At 45.2% G+C, this 17,566-nt stretch overlaps 1 protein-coding gene across 2 annotated transcripts in view; it reads right to left on the bottom strand.

The window, feature by feature from the left end:
• Positions 1 to 17,566, bottom strand: part of BAZ2A (bromodomain adjacent to zinc finger domain 2A) — a 164,923-nt gene that overhangs the window by 48,518 nt on the left and 98,839 nt on the right. For both annotated transcript variants that reach the window (XM_073613917.1, XM_073613916.1), the window contains exons 10-15: positions 5,039 to 5,246; positions 4,828 to 4,889; positions 1,863 to 1,907; positions 677 to 964; positions 317 to 571; positions 14 to 228 (exon numbers count right to left, since the gene is read on the bottom strand). In XM_073613917.1, coding sequence (XP_073470018.1) covers positions 14 to 228; positions 317 to 571; positions 677 to 964; positions 1,863 to 1,907; positions 4,828 to 4,889; positions 5,039 to 5,246 — 1,073 coding nt within the window. The remainder of the gene's footprint in view (positions 1 to 13; positions 229 to 316; positions 572 to 676; positions 965 to 1,862; positions 1,908 to 4,827; positions 4,890 to 5,038; positions 5,247 to 17,566) is intronic.

Below are 17,566 nucleotides of genomic sequence, written 5' to 3'. Positions count from 1 at the left end.
CCAAGTAGCTTACCTGATAATGCGGGTGCTCCCATTGAGCTCATTTATAATAAAAGCAAGCACTGCAGCTTTGATGTGCGGATGATGGGCCTGAAATGGATGTGTGCGAAGACTTTCACACAGCTCAATCTCACCACCATATGCCTCAAGAAAGATACGCAGAACTTCAGAAACATTTTCCCTTGTCAGATTAATTTCAGAAATTTTCTCTCCTAAAATTTTCAGGGACTGAGGGGAAAAACAAAATCAGTTAGTGATTACACCTCATCCTCATACCCAAACCAAACAAAATAGAGCAGCTGCTATGCACAGATACCTGACAGTATGATGGAAGTCCAGGATCGAATAAAGCTGTCCGCAGTAATTTCACAAGAAGATCCTGCAACACGCCCTGGCTGTCGCCCACATTAAAAAGTCCCTCCTGCAGCGTATACAGGCTTGGTATATCCTTTGCTTCATTTAATCCAAATACTTTTCCATATGCATACAGAAACTCTATGGTCATTATGCAATTAGAGAAGGCACAGCTGGGCAAAACCAATCCTGGGACACAAGGAAAATCTGGCAAAGGCTTACAAGAAAAAAAAAAAAAAAAAAAATGTTCTTAGATAACCACTGTATACACCAACAAGCTATGTATTTATGTTGCAGTGTAAATCTCTAGAGTTTTAAATACCTGATGATCAGGTAAACACATATCTTCTGTTGGTTTCTTCAACTCTTCTAACATAAACTGCTGGCGCCTACGTTCTTCTAGGCGGCGTTGTTCGGCAAGCTGCTTCCTGTCAGGCTTGTTCGGCTTATGAACAACAGGAGCAGTTTTTTCCCTTTGTCTTCTACTTACTCTCCTCTTCTCAGCAAACTGCTCTGCCTCCTTGGCTTTCCTCTCCGCAATCTGCTCCGCTTCCTTTATTCTTTGTTCATTTTCTCGCTCTTCCTTTTCCTTCTCCTTCCTTTCCCTTAACTAACAAAACAGAAAAGAACCAAAAATATACAGACTGTAGTCACCAAGGGATTATATAAACAAACAGACTGGAATCAAGGGCTTGCATACATCCTCCTCATGCCACTATACTGGGTATCTACAAATTTAAATTAATGCTAAATTAAATTCAGAGTAAGACCCCTTTCACACGGGGACAGATCCGCTCAGAGGAGTTCGCCAGCTCAGGAGATCGCTCCATTGATCTCGGCTGAGGCGGCGGATGACAGGTCCATCTCTGCTCACTGCGCAGGGAGGGACCTGTCAGAGCCCCGCTGATTTCTATGGGGAGCTTGTGCGAAAACGGACAGCATGTCCATTTTAAATCAGATCTCATCCAATCTGCCAGACATCTGGCTGAATGCATCGCCATACCTCTGTCTTGAGCGGATCGGATGGCAGGCGTCAGCAGACACATCTCCGCTGACACCTGCCTGCCCATAGGAGTCAATGGGTGGCCCGCTCGGATCGCCTGGAAAAAAATGGACAGGCGGATTCGAGCGTGGTTGTCGTGTGAAAGGGGCCTTAGACAATGGGCCCAAAACAAGGTCAGGTATTCCTTTGTTTTCCAATTGAACACCACATTTCCCTCTCCATTTCTATGGGAGACTAAGCCTGTGTAAGGTAATTCATTACTTAAATAGGGCTAATAACTGCACTGCTTCACACGATAGTGTTCAGATCTGGCCCTTTTGGCCAAGCACTGAATTCTGGGTGGAGGTTGCATGCTTCCCCATCCCAGGAAGCACAGGTGTTGGCAACTGCAGGGGGTCTTCTTTTAGCGATCATGCTGTACATACAAGTGACCCCGTTTCCTTTTGCTATAAATGTTTGCTAATAAATAGAAAGCTGTGGACCATCATTGGTTTTAGTTACTCACTCGAAGTTTCTTTGCGGCCTCTTGTTTAGCTTCCTGATTTCTGGCCTTAAATACAGACAAATATCACATTAAAAACAAGTCACACACAAAACATGTGAAATAACATACATGTGAAAATGTAACCTTTTTTTTTTAAAGCGGAGTTCCAGCTGGAGCCATGTTTATTAAAAGTCAGCAGCTACAAAAAGCGTAGCTGCTGACTTTTAATAAACACACACTCACCTGTTCCACGGTCCAGCGTTGCAGCCGCCCGAAGCCTCCGTTCTCTCCCCCGTCTGTCCGTGGCACCGGCATTGCAAGTGTGGGTACCTGGCTGTGACAGCTTGCGGCTTCACAGCCGGGTGCCCGCTGCGATTCCTGAATGTTCAGGGTCCTGTGACGTGTCCCAGAAGATTGCAGGTAGGGAGGGGGAGAGAAGTCACCCCCTACACGGCATGGGCGGAAGTGGGAGCTGGGTACCTGTCAAAACTAGGTACCCTCTCCCCCTTCAAAAAAAAATGACATTTGGCATGTCAGGGGGTCAGGATACCTTAAAGTGGAAGTTCCACTTTTGGGTGGAACTCTGCTTTAAGTGTATGCAAGTTCAAAACCGTTTCTTATAGTTTTGAATAGAGTTGGAGAATTTTTTTATTTTTTTATTTTATTTTTTTAAACTTAAAAACATACAACATTCAGCACTACAATGCATCAGCACCGGTGAACAATGCAGCTCCCAGACCAGAATTATGACAAGGTTCACATAGAGGTAAACAGGTGCTCACCAAGGCTGGCATATACTCAGCATCTTGCCCACAATATGAACTGCCCCACACCTTTTCAAATTTAGATGGTACCCCTCTACTGAGATACGTAGCTTTGTACAGTGGTAAAGCATTATTTAACAACACCTTCCAGGCAAAGATGGTAGGGGCCACTGGTTTCTTCCATGACAAAATGATTATTTTACACGCATTGTACAGGAGCATGGTAAATTGCGTATGGATCACCTTTTTAAGTGTCAACAGGTATACTATACAGACTGCTATAGAAGGTCTTATAGTAAACAGTCCATAACCTCCACCCAGAACTGTTGAACGGGCGTGCAATGCCAGAAAATGTGCAAAAAAATCCATCCCAGGGGCATCAAGCAATCCAATATTTCGAGGGATGTGCTGAAAAAATTCTCGCAAGTTTAGATGAAGTGTAATAAATTCTACAGAGAAATTTGAATTATATCGGGTGATCCCGTGCTGACACCAGTCTAGAAAAGGTAGAGTTCCATACGTCATCCTGGTCATCACTATCAAGCTGCGGGAAGTTTGACAACCGTGCAGCATGACAAGAGGTCAAAACCTTGTAGTATAACACATTAGGGCTTTAGGAAGGTCTTTATCTCTAAGAATGGATTCCATATCGCTAACCCGCACATCTAGGTTGAAAGACCCAAATTGGGCAGAAAAAGCATGTCGGAAATGGAGGTAGCGAAATAAGTGCGAGTTAGGGAGCTGATATTTGCGTTTAAGCACCTCAAATGTCAACAGCACCCCATTTCCAACTATCGAGCCAACATAGCGTATGTTGAGCCACCACCTCGACTTGTTTTTAGCTCTCCCGGTCATATCCCATGCTCAGGGAGGGACCTGTCAGAGCCCCGCTGATTTCTATGGGGCCCTGGTCCCACGGAACACAAAATGTGACAATGCCTCATAGGATCCTATGACTGCGACTCCCAGCGACACTGCTGCATCATCAGGCTGTGTTAACCACCTGTGTGCAAAGACCAATTGTCCTGCTAAGAAATATCTAGCAAAATGGTACCGCCGCCACCCCCCCCATCTTTCCAGGGCTCCCGCAGCACTTGTAATCCACGAGGTGCTCCCCCACCCCAAACGAAATCTACTCCATGAAACTACTCTATGGCCTCAAAAATAGTCTTGGGGATCCAAACCGGTTCCTGAAAATATATATATATATAAATAAATAGAGGAAGAAAGTTCATTTTTAACTAATTAATTTTCCTGATCAAAGAAAGTGGCAGGTTACGGCAGGCTTGCGTACAGTGTTCAAGGGTATGTAGTATTGGAGTAACGCTTGGGGGGGGATAAAGTCCGATACAGACTGCGATATAAGCAAGCCCAAATATTTCACCTTATTGACCCACTGAAGCGGGCAACCCGCTGGGGCTCTCAAGGTCAGAGACTGAACCTTCAGCGCCAGAATTTGTGACTTGCCCCAGTTAACTTTGAGACCCGAAAATGTGTTCAATTTGAATAATGCCAAGGCCAAAGACTCTTCATAGTCCTCCAAGAAGAGTACCAGATCAATCGGCATATAATGCCATTAACTTGTCCAACACACCCACCTGGATCCCCTTCACCCCAGAAGACACATGCAAGGCCGCCGCCAGAGGTTCTATCAGAAAGGCAAAAAAGCCTGGAGTGGAGATAGCGGACAGCCCGTGTACCCCTGGCTACTGGGAAAAATTCGGAGACCATGCCATTAAGCTTGACCGCCGCAAATAGGGTACTATAGAACAATGTAATCCATTTACGAAAAGGTGGGAGAGTTGGTGAATGTTTAAAGTGTCACTAAACCCACATCATTAAAAAAAAAAAAAAAAAAAAAAAAAAAGCAATAAATGGTGCATTACATGCTGTTCATACTCAGTCACTATCAGATGGCTGATGGTTAGCACAGGCCTCAACTTTACTGCAAAGGGGAAATTTGTCCAGGACAATTGTATAAAAAGGTACAATTGCCCACTGAACAACAGAAAAAAAGCCTTAAGCAGTAAAAAATCCTATCCACCTAAACAATGTCTACAAAATAACAAGTGCTTCTATTCAACATACAAACAAAAACCAGGTTTTTGACAATCTTTAAAGATGTATAAAAAAATAAAATGAAAACACACACGCAGGATGTATCCTCACACTAAAAAGACCACCAGAGTCAGGCAATGTTAAATAAAATATGCAAGACATACCTTTCTTCTCATCTTCTTCCTTAGTTTGCTTAGCTGCACCTTTTCTACATCACTAACTATATCTATAGAAAATAATGATCAAAAAAGTTAACTATTAAATAAATGCACAGAAAACACAATAATTTAAACAATAAAGTTGATTAAGCATTACACATACAACAAAAACAAAACGAAAATATAAAAATCAAAAACAAAAAGAAGGATTTTATACCTTGATTTTCCAACTTCCTTAAAAGTTTGGCATCAGCTTTGTTAAGCAAATCTATCATTTTTACTTTGGGAGGTCGTCCTCTACCTCTCTTGACTTTATTCTCCTTGGCTTTAGCTTTTTCTAAATTACGAGGGCGCCCCCTCTTCCCTGTGATGGCCAAAATACGGGAGGGGATTTCTTCAGACTTTAGTAAAATCCACTGCAGGCCCTGGAGAAAAAGATGTAAAAACAGCCATCAGTAACACTAATCAGCTACAAAGAAATATCAGGACTACTCTAGGTTTTCACACCACTCAAAGATAAACAGTAGGGATGAGCCAAACACCCCCTAGTCCGGTTTGCAGCAGAACATGTGTAGGGGCAAAAAATGTGTTCAAACACGCGAACACCGTTAAAGAGTTTATGGGACACGAACTTGAAAAAATCAAAACTGCTAATTTTAAAGGCTTATATGCAAGTTATTGCCATAAAAAGTGTTTGGGGACCCGGGTCCTGCCCCAGGGGACAGGTATCAATGCAAAAAAAAAAAAAAAAGAAGAAGACGGTTTTAAAAAAAAAACGGCCGTTTTTTTCGTGAGCAGTGATTTTAATAATGCTTAAAGTGAAACAAAAAAAATGAAATATTCCTTTAAAATATTGTGCCTGGGGGGTGTCCTTAGTATGCCTGTAAAGTAGCGCATGTTTCCCATATTTAGAACACCACCACAGCAAAATGACATTTCTAAAAGGAAAAATGTCATTTGAAAAAACTACTCTCGGCAATATAGATAAAAATCATTGGAAAAAAAACGGCATGGGTTTCCCGCTCCCAGTCCATTACCAGGCCCTTTGGATATTAAGGGGAAAAAAAAAAAAAGTAAAAAAATCCTGGATGGCCGCACACCACTGAAGGCATCTTTATTAATAGCTGAAATCTAATACAGTCACTTCACATAACGCGTTTCACATCATGTATTGATGCTTAGTCATAGTTATGGCTCTCTTAGCAGAGGACGCTGTGATTGGCCAATGCATGCAGGTCAGGTGCATGCTTTGGCCGATCATCATACAGCGATGCACTGCGATCTCGCAGTGCATTATGGGGCATTCCGTGGTGCTCTCATTTGCAGCGAACGCCCCCATAATGTTCGCTCTTAGGCGAACATCAAGCTCATCCCTAATAAGCAGTAACAAAATTATGGAAAATACTAGTGACTAAGGAGAAGCAAGAAGAAATAGGCAGGTTACATTAGAGTAAAACTATTTTACTAGCTAGCCTGCACTTACAGTTGTTATACTATAAAACAAAACACAAAAAAAACAAACCGCGATTATAAAATGGTACAGCGCTAGTGATACCCTAGTGCAGGCTTACTTAAATAAAAATGTTTTTAAATAAGAATATATGCACCAAATTCACACTCGCTTTTGTGTTAATATTCCACCATAAGTTGAAATATTTTTTATCATCTAGTTCTCTGTGATACAGATATCTCAAACTATAATTAGTCCATTCAACGGTTTGACTCAAAATATTTGTGAACCCGCTCCACCCAATTAAAAGCTTCAAACAAATGCCACCTTGTGTTACAGCCAATCTCCCTTATATCCTCAATGAAGGGAGTATTGCTGCAACAGAGGCCAGAGTCTACTGGAAGATTTGGTTGGAGCAGATTCACGAGTAATGTTTTCAGTGAAACAATTGGATGGACTAATATATTTTGAGATATCTGTATCAGAGAGATCTAGATAATATCATTATAAATTATTTCAACTTCGGATGGAGTCTTAACACAAAATGACTGAATTTAGTGCCTATAGTTAATCTTTTAAAAAATATATTTTTATTAAGAATAGGAGTGCATTAGGGTAGCACTAACTCTGCATGATTATAAAGATCAGAATAAATAACTGCATTATTTAACACAACCTGGGGTGCAACCACATTAAAACTAGACTAAGCATTAACTAATATTTATTAGGGCCGAAACAACCAATCGATGAAAATAGTTGTCAACTACGTTCATAATTGATTAATCGGCCAGCCGATAAGTAAACAATGCATTCTGTATGCAGGCCAACTAATCAGGAAATACAGTGCAGCACACATACAGCTCAGTACACCATCTATACATGTCAGTAAGTGCCTGAGACCTTGTGGATGTGTGAGGAGCAAAGCCTCATGGGACATGTAGTCCTGGGCAGTAAGTGAGTAGTTTTAAAGTCAGAAGTGGTTTTACTTTGCTATAGGGGCTCTCTATACTATATTTTGCAGCTTTTGGGGCACTCTGAAGGCAGGAAGAGCCAGAAGCGTCGGTGGGGGACCCCAGAAGAAGAGAATCAGGGCTGCTCTGTGCAAAACCATGACACAGAGCAAGCAAGTATAACATGTTTGTTTAAAAATAAATAAAAAAATAGGATTTTTAAAAACAGCTTACCTGTAAAATCCTTTTCTTTACGAAGGACATCACGGGACACAGAGCCACAGTAATTACTGATGGGTTATATAGGTATCACTGGTGATTGGACACTGGCACACCCTATCAGGAAGTTCAACCCCCTATATAATCCCTCCCCCTTGCAGGGATACCTCAGTTTTGTAGCCAAGCAATATAGTGTATTAGAAGAGGGGCGGGACCTCTGTGTCCCGTGATGTCCTTCGAAAGAAAAGGATTTTACAGGTAAGCTGTTTTAAAAAATCCTATTTTCTTTCTTGAACATCACGGGACACAGAGCCACAGTAATTACTGATGGGATGTCCCAGAGCAATGCTACCTGAGGGGGGGGAACCACGACCAAGTAGGGTGCAATCAGACCTGAGGACCCTGTACCGCTGCCTGCAGCACACTACGCCCAAAGGCGATATCCTCATGCCTTCTCACATCCACCTGATAGAATCTGGTGAATGTATGAACTGAAGACCAGGTTGCGGCCTTGCAGATTTGAGCCATAGAGGCCTGGTGATGCACTGCCCAAGAAGCACCAATAGCCCTTGTGGAATGTGCCCTGATCTGAAACGGAGGAATCTTCTGTTTCAAACCGTAAGCTTGAATGATCAACTGTCGAATCCATTTAGAAATGGTAGCTTTTGACGCTGCCTGTCCTCTATTGGGACCCTCTGGCAGCACAAACAAAACATCCGTCTTGCGGATCTGAGCAGTTGCCCCTAGATAGGCCTTAACTGCTCTTACTACATCCAACGAATGTAGAGATCTCTCTTCCGGAGAACAGGGATCTGGAAAAAATGAAGGTAGAACAATGTCTTGGTTTAAATGAAAATCAGAAACCACCTTCGGTAAAAAACTAGGATGAGGGCGTAGTACCACTCTATCCTTGTGTATAATCAAATAAGGCTCCTTACAGGAAAGAGCTGCTAATTCTGATACTCTTCTAGCAGAAGAGATGGCCACCAGAAAAATTAATTTCCTTGTCAACAAGACCAAAGGAATCTGACTTATTGGTTCAAAAGGCTGTTTCTGTAACACAGCCAGGACCAAATTCAAGTCCCAGGGGTTTAGGGGCGCTTTAACCGGAGGATTAAGACGCATCACCCCCTGCATAAAGTTTCGGACCAAAGAATGCGAAGCAAGTGGCCGCTGAAATAATACTGATAAAGCAGAGACCTGGCCCTTGATGGTACTCAAGGCCAGCTTCATCTCTAATCCCATCTGTAGAAAATCAAGGATTCTACCTATGACATATTTCCTGGGATGCCAACCTCTGGATTCACACCAGGTTATATAAGCCTTCCAGACTCTATGATAAATCATCCTGGAAGCTGGCTTCCTTGCATTAATCAAGGTAGATATGACAGGACCTGAGAGCCCACGACTCTTCAGAACGTGGGTCTCAATAGCCAAACCGTCAAATTTAGCGTTTGTAAGGCAGGATGGAACACTGGACCTTGAGATAACAGGTCTGGGCGTTCCGGTAGTGTCCACGGGGAACCTACCGTCATCCTTACTATTTCTGCATAACAAGTCCTTCTGGGCCAAGCGGGGGCCACCAGAAGTACCGACTTCCTTTCCTGCCTGATCCTGCGAAGGAGTCGTGGTAGTAGCAGAATAGGCGGGAATGCGTAAATCAGTGAGAACCGATGCCACGGAATCACCAACGCATCCGTCCCGCATGCAAGAGGATCTTTTGTCCTTGCCACAAACCTGTCTATCTTTTTGTTGAATCGGGATGCAAAGAGATCTACATCTGGAACCCCCCATCTTTGGCATATGGCCCAAAAGACGTCGGGATGCAGAGACCATTCCCCTGGAAGTAACTGCTGGCGACTTAGATAGTCCGCCTGCCAATTCTCTATTCCCGGGATGAAAACTGCCGATATGCATGGCACATGCATCTCTGCCCAGACTAAGATCTGGTTCACCTCTTTTTGAGCAGCTCGGCTCCGGGTGCCTCCCTGATGATTGACATAAGCCACTGCTGTGGCATTGTCGGACTGGATCCTGACCGGACAACCCTGTAGCCTGATAGTCCAGGCCTTTAGAGCTAGATGTATCGCCCGGATCTCCAGAATGTTGATGGGTAAGGTCCTCTCTGTCTTGGACCATACCCCTTGAACCGCAGCCTGTTCCAGAACTGCTCCCCAACCTGACAGACTGGCATCTGTTGTTACCACCGTCCAGGTAACCGGTAGAAAGGATTTCCCCTTCTGCAGGTTTTCGGGCATGAGCCACCAATTGAGGCTCTGATGCACCGCATGCGACAGGTGCATCGGAAAGTCTAATGCCTGAACCTTCTTGTTCCAGGTCGACAGAATACTGTGTTGCAGCATTCTTGAGTGAAACTGAGCATAGGGAACTGCTTCGAATGAAGACACCATCTTCCCTAGTAGCCTCATACAAAGGCGGACTGAGGGACCCTTCTTGGTCCTTACTGTCAGAATCAGCTCTATCAAAGCAGTGATCTTTGCCTGGGGTAGAAATATTTTCTCCTGGCTTGTATCTATAATCAGACCTAAATACTCCAGTCTTCTTACTGGTTTTAGGAAAGACTTTTCTAAGTTGAGGATCCAACCCAGGTGTTCTAGATACCTGACCGTGGTCCTCAAGTTTCCATTCAAAGAGGCTACCGACCGGTCTATCAAGAGCAGGTCGTCTAGGTATGCTATGACAGCTATACCCTGAGCCCTTAATCTGGCCAGAGGAGGAGCCAAGATCTTTGTGAACACTCGAGGTGCAGTGGCTATCCCGAAAGGCAGAGCCACAAACTGGAAATGGCGCCCTCCTACCTCGAAGCGCAGAAACTTCTGATGAGCAGGAAAAATGGGCACATGCAGATATGCATCTCTGATGTCTATTGATGCCAGAAATTCTCCTCCCTGCAGGGTGGGAACTACTGTTCGAATTGATTCCATGCGGAAGGATTGAATCCTTAGGAATCGGTTCAGATCCCTTAAGTCCAGAATGGGCCTGACATCCCCATTTGGCTTTTGGACCGTAAAAAGGTTGGAATAGAAGCCCAATCCCTGGTCCTTTGCGGGAACTATCATAATGACCTCCTGCGACAAGTCGCTCTAACGCTAGAAGGAGCGACTGCTTCTTCTCTGGGTCTCTGGGAACATTTGATCTGAGGAACCGAGGAGAGGGGAATTCCTGAAACTCCAGCTTGTACCCTAAGGTTACCGTGGAGATTACCCATCTGTCCTGGAAGTCCTCCTGCCAGAGCTCTGAGAACTGTCGCAGTCTTCCCCCCACTCGAGTGAGCGGGGGCGCCCCCTCATGCAGAGGTCTTAGTGTTTTGCCTAGTAGGCTTCTTTCCCCAGGACTTCTTTTGTCCCTGGGGTTGACTCTTGTCTCTGGACCCCGATGGAGGCGGCCGTCGAGACTGCCTGGAGGCTGAAGCCCCCGGCGCTGGGGAAAGAGTCCGTTTGAAAGAGGGACGCTTACTCTTCTTCTTGACAGGTAAGAGAGTGCTTTTCCCACAAGAGATTCTCTTGATATAGTTATCCAAGTCCTCTCCAAACAACCTTGCACCACGAAATGGAAACCCAGCCAGTAGCTTCTTACATGGTGCTTCGGCTGACCAATTTTTCAACCATAGGATTCTACATATATGCACCAACCCCAGTGAAAGACGGGAGGTTTGCACGATAGAATCTCTAATGGCGTCAACCACAAAGCATAAGGCCGCTGGAAGGTTAGCAAACCCCTGGGCCTGCTGTTCAGGTAATACTTTGATGACCTGCTTAACATGGTCTCTTAAGGATTGACAGACTCCAATCGCTGCTACTGCAGGTTGGGCCACTGATCCTGCTAAGGAGAAAACATCCTTCAATAGGGATTCCATCCTTTTATCTACAGGATCCCTGAGCATTGTCTACAGGACAAGTCAGGCTATTATTTATGGAGCAAATGGCGGCATCAATAGCCGGTATTCCCCACATTTTAATAAACTTTTCTTCCATCGGATAAAGTGTTGAAAACTTTCTCGGCGGAAAAAAACGTTTGTCTGGGTGATCCCACTCAGAATAAATGAGCTTTTCAAGTAAAGTATGAACAGGAAAAGCATGTGCTGCTTGGAAAGGTTTCAGTGACCCCAAAGCAGAAGAGGATTCTTTAGCAGTTTCAGGTATGGGCAATTTAAATGTGGAGCGGACCAATCCAGTGAGGATCTGCACTAAGACTTTCTACTCTTGGGAAGTCGCAGAGGGTCCCTCTCCACCTGATTCCTCCGAAGAGGAATCATCCATCCCATCCCGAACCTCTGAAAGGGATTCATCTCCTTTATCCCAGAGCTCCTCTGTCTGAGGGTCTTGGGGAACAGAGGAAAGCCTAGTGCGTTTTCTTCCACTGAGTGAAGACGTAATCACGGCCATTAATCTTTCCTCTAGACCATTAATGGTTGAGGAAAAATCCTCTTGTGTAATATATACAGGGGCTGAAGTGCCAGAAGCAGGTGTAGCCCCTGACCCCGATGGCTCTCCCTGGCTAGCCGTCCCTGGCCCATCTTTAGGGGGGGAGGATGCTGCCGACAGGGGGCCCTCAGAACCTGAACGAGATCCCCTAGTGTCTCTGGTTCCTGGGGTGCTTGAACCTCTTCTACCCATAGTGCAAAGCAACAAGGTGTGAGGTATACAAATGAACACTGCCCGCTGAGCGATGTAGTCTGGCTAAAAGCCTTGCTACCCAATGCTCAGTCTGGTGTTACTTCAGTAAATGCTGCCTAGGAGAATGCCTGTGTCCCACCTTACATGCGACCGTCAGCTCTGTGTCTCTCAGAAGGCTGAGTGCACCTGTACAGAGTGCCTTTAATAGCCTGCAGCTGGCCTGAGTGGGAGTCTAAGCACCTGTACTGACGTCCCGCCCCCTCCTCTACCGCCCCCCCCCCTCGAGTTTTGAAAAAAAACTAGCGCTTCCCGCGCTGCCGACTCTCCTGTCATGCTTCTGGAGAAAGGCTGGGGATGGGGATGGGGGGGGGGGGTTAGGCTGGTAACAAGATCTGCCTGAACGGCTATCTTCAGAGATGGTGGCCATAAGGCCGCAGAGCCCGGGTGGTATAACCACTTTCTAGACCCCTGTGGCCCCTCTCTAGCCTGGGGGGGGAACATTCAAACATGAGAAATCCCCCTTTCCATCTTACCTGTTTGCAGCCTGCTTGAGACAGACAGTCAGCATGTGCAGGTTTGTGCTCTTGGCAGCCCGCGGTGGTCACAATAGGCATAGCATGCATTTACCTTAAAAGAGAAAAGCCACTAGAACTCAAAAATTCTGTGGAATCTCCTCTTACCTTATCCAGCCGCAGGGTGCTGTTTACACAGACCCAATCTTCACCTCTCAAGGTTGAAAAAACCGTCAGAGACTGGGGCCCCCTACGAATAGGGGGATCCAACAGTTCTGGGACCGTAAAGCACCTCGCCAGAAATTAGGAAGTTTAAAGCCATTTTCTGATCTGCGGGGTCCAGCTCTCTAAAAAGAGAAGCATTACGGGTAAAACCTCGTTTCTTCGGACACGAAGCCCGGGTACCATTCAATTCGGCCATGAAAAGACACTTTGAATGGATCCGGTTCGCCTGGCTTGCCCCAGTATAGGATCTTAGGATATTCCCTTTGGAGCTCAGCACAGGACATCTTTACACGTCCATCACCTAAGACACTGGCGTAAAAACTGAGGTATCCCTGCAAGGGGGAGGGATTATATAGGGGGTTGAACTTCCTGATAGGGTGTGCAGTGTCCAATAGGGCTGTTGAAAATGATCGCCGCATCGATGCATCGCGATTCTGCCCTTCCCGATTCGGCATCGATGCGGTATCCGGCCGTAATCGATTATGCGTGACGTCATTACGGCTCCTCCCCCTCCCCCCCGCATAGCAGTGCCTGCTGGAGGTGACAAGCCACTGATCGGCTGGCTAAGCCTGGCGCCGTTCCCCGTCAATGGGAGATGTATCCTCAGCTACTGCCCCCACCCACGCTCTCCCCCTTCTCAGACACTGGACAAAGTCCTCTCTTATCTCCCCGATGTGCGGGGCGCAGAGCCCCACGGAGCTGTGAGACAGATCACTGTAGCTGTCATCACATCCGTGGGAGCGGTAGGACAATCGGGGTTGCCGAAGTCCCTGGAGATCCTGCACTGTGGGGGACATTGCAGTGTTTCCAGACCCCCATTATCTCTGTGACAGTTTGAGGATACAGACTGATTTCTCCCGTCCGTAGGACAGGAGAATCAGTGTGTACATTTAGGGGCCGGTGGCTGCAGCTGAGCGGAGTGTCTCTGACACTCATCTCACACAGCCCAGCGAAGCTCACTCCCCCCCCCTCCCAGCAACGGACAGAGATTACATGCATACAGCTGCCCCCCTCCTCCTCCTCCTCCTCCTCCTCCTCCTCCTCCTCCTCTCTCCCCCTGTGTCTGCCCAGCCCGCCCACTCTCCTATCCCGACACAGCTGTGAAGGAGAGAGGGAGAGAGAGGAGGGGGGAGGGGGTGTGCGCGGGAGATATGAAGAACAGTCAGCAGCTCCACATTCCAAGCTGTGTGAACTTCCAGCCTCGTCCCTGAATAAGTGAGCATTGCATTGTTCATTACACATTCATCACTGAACTGTCCCTTTCTCTCCCCTATCTGTCTCCCTCCCCCACTCTTTTTTCGTTTGGTCATTACACTGAAAAAAAAAAAAAGATCCAATTCCTCATCTACACATTCCAGGTGGATGGGGGAATCCTCCGACACTGGACCAGTGGGCGAACAACCAGGGTTGCTGTCCTGGCACTGCTATTGACAGCGCTGGTCTCTGTCTCCATGGCAGCAGCAGCGCATTATAACCCAATGCTGGCTACTTGGTGCATCATGTCTGCAGTCTCTGATCATCTCCTATATCATGTCTGCAGTCTCTGATCATCTCCTGTACTATGTCTGCAGTCTCTGACCATCTCCTGTAGTATGTCTGCAGTCTCTGACCATCTCCTCTATCATGTCTGCAGTCTCTGACCATCTCCTGTACTATGTCTGCAGTCTCTGATCATCTCCTATATCATGTCTGCAGTCTCTGGCCATCTCCTGTAGTATGTCTGCAGTCTCTGACCATCTCCTGTAGTATGTCTGCAGTCTCTGACCATCTCCTGTAGTATGTCTGCAGTCTCTGACCATCTCCTGTAGTATGTCTGCAGTCTCTGACCATCTCCTGTAGTATGTCTGCAGTCTCTGACCATCTCCTGTAGTATGTCTGCAGTCTCTGATCATCTCCTATATCATGTCTGCAGTCTCTGATCATCTCCTATATCATGTCTGCAGTCTCTGATCATCTCCTATATCATGTCTGCAGTCTCTGGCCATCTCCTGTAGTATGTCTGCAGTCTCTGGCCATCTCCTGTAGTATGTCTGCAGTCTCTGACCATCTCCTGTAGTATGTCTGCAGTCTCTGACCATCTCCTGTAGTATGTCTGCAGTCTCTGACCATCTCCTGTAGTATGTCTGCAGTCTCTGACCATCTCCTGTAGTATGTCTGCAGTCTCTGACCATCTCCTGTAGTATGTCTGCAGTCTCCGACCATCTCCTGTAGTATGTCTGCAGTCTCTGACCATCTCCTGTAGTATGTCTGCAGTCTCTGGCCATCTCCTGTAGTATGTCTGCAGTCTCTGACCATCTCCTGTAGTATGTCTGCAGTCTCTGACCATCTCCTGTAGTATGTCTGCAGTCTCTGACCATCTCCTGTATTATGTCTGCAGTCTCTGATCATCTCCTCTATCATGTCTGCAGTCTCTGACCATCTCCTGTACTATGTCTGCAGTCTCTGACCATCTCCTATATCATGTCTGCAGTCTCTGACCATCTCCTGTACTATGTCTGCAGTCTCTGACCATCTCCTGTACTATGTCTGCAGTCTCTGACCATCTCCTGTACTATGTCTGCAGTCTCTGACCATCTCCTGTATCATGTCTGAAGTCTCTGACCATCTCCTGTATCATGTCTGCAGTCTCTGACCATCTCCTGTATCATGTCTGCAGTCTCTGACCATCTCCTGTATCATGTCTGCAGTCTCTGACCATCTCCTGTATCATGTCTGTTGTGTTTTTTGTTTTTTTTAAGAACAGATAAAGAAAAAAAAAAAATGGAGTTCTCCTGACTGCTTGAATTTTTTTTTATGAAAACCGCGCGCAGTAATCGTGATGCATCGTGATGCATCGCGGAATCTAATCGAATCGTTGACCTGATAATCGTAATCGAATCGAATCGTTAGGCAAGTGAAGATGCGCACCTCTAGTGTCCAATCACCAGTGATACCTATATAACCCATCAGTAATTACTGTGGCTCTGTGTCCCGTGATGTTCGAGAAAGAAAAACACTTTAAAGACTCTGTGCAGGGAACATCAGCATTTGAACCCAGAGTGGTGGCTGATAGACTGGAGGTAATAGAAGGCATTACAATTACAGTAAACTTCCACCAGTATTGTGCATTATATTTAAAACGATTAGTACTACTTTAATATAAAGAGATCTCCCTTCCACACTTCATATAGCTTCATGTCTGACTCCTAGTTAAAATGCATACAAGTAATATATATTATTACTTTCACAGTATAAATTAACCCCTTATAGTAGTGATTATCTTCTCTTTTTGTACTACGAAGGGCTAATTATAGTTTTTTTAACCCCATTATGACAGGTGATACAAAAAAAAAAGAAACAAAAAACAAAAAAACCCATGCTGGTGCTACTAAACGTCTTAGGCCTGTTCACATCTATGAGTTTTTTGCATAAACACACTACAGTTCATTTACCATGGTTTCCTATGGGACACGTTCATATCTATGCTTTTTTTTCAGCCTTATATGCTTTTTTGCATATTTGAAAAGGGTCAAGGACTTTTTTTTCAAACCCAAAACGGTGCTTTTTTTGGTTCAATATACTTCAATGGAGAAGCTGCAGAAAAGCATGTAGTGCACTTTTGCGGCAATTTGCGTTTTTTAATCTGCCCAACAACAAATTGGCCAAAAAAAGAGCATAAAAAAAAAAAATGCAAAATGAAAGCTCTGTAGAAAACGGGTCAAAAGCAAACTGCATAGGTGTGAAACCAAGCCTTATGCTGGACATACACGTATCAATTTTCAGATGAGAATATTCATACGAAAAATCTTTGTACATTCGCTGAATGAAAGAACGTCATTTGAAAATTTCACTTGCTTTTAACATTTTGTTTTAAAATGAATGTAATTTCTGAATGAAAAACCACATACACTGTCTGAAAATTCCTTTCACCAAGAAGTTTTCTATTCTGCTCCACCGCATTTTCCCGTCACTGTGATAGAAAACAAACGTCGAATTGAACCCACTAACGATTAAAAAATCAAGCGAATGTTCTTAAAAATTAATTTTTTTTTGAAGGAAGACATTGTTTTTGTATGGCCAGCACATAATATATTACAGTTCTGTCTGAAAATTGGCAAAACAGTCTAATTTTTTTTCCCCCCTTTAAATGAAAAATTTGATCTCGGATTCTGATGATATTTACCAGACTCAACCTCTAATAGTATATACAGTATATCTTTTCTGTCTGTTATTCTCAGAGTGGATTAGAGATTTAACCATATAGTTGGTTATTTTTTATCTACCACTGCATATAGATATTTAAGAATACATTTTTTTTTTTTTTTTTTTAAAAGGCAAACACTTCACATATTAATGAAATTATACACTAAACTTTTTTCTTTTTAACCACTTGCCGACCGCCGCACGACTATATACGTCGGCAGAATGGCACGGGCAGGCAAAAGGACTTACATGTACGTCCTTGCCTGCCCGCGGGTGGGGGGTCCGATCGGACCCCCCCCCGGTGCCTGCGGCGGTCGGCAAATGTCCCCCGGCGATCGGTGGTGAGGGGGAGGCCATCCATTCGTGGCCCCCCCCTCGCGATCGCTCCCAGCCAATGGGATCATTTCCCTGCCTCTGTATTGTACACAGAGGCAGAGGAAATGATGTCATCTCTCCTCGGCTCGGTATTTTCCGTTCCGGGCCGAGGAGAGAAGACTGTAATGTGAGTGCACAACACACACACACACACAGTAGAACATGCCAGGCACACATTACACCCCGATCGCCCCC

This window comes from Aquarana catesbeiana, linkage group LG02, assembly GCF_042186555.1.
Source record: "Aquarana catesbeiana isolate 2022-GZ linkage group LG02, ASM4218655v1, whole genome shotgun sequence".
Taxonomy (NCBI): Eukaryota; Metazoa; Chordata; class Amphibia; order Anura; family Ranidae; genus Aquarana; species Aquarana catesbeiana.
Note: the sequence above shows the minus strand (reverse complement) of the source record. Positions and strands in the feature narration are given on the sequence as shown.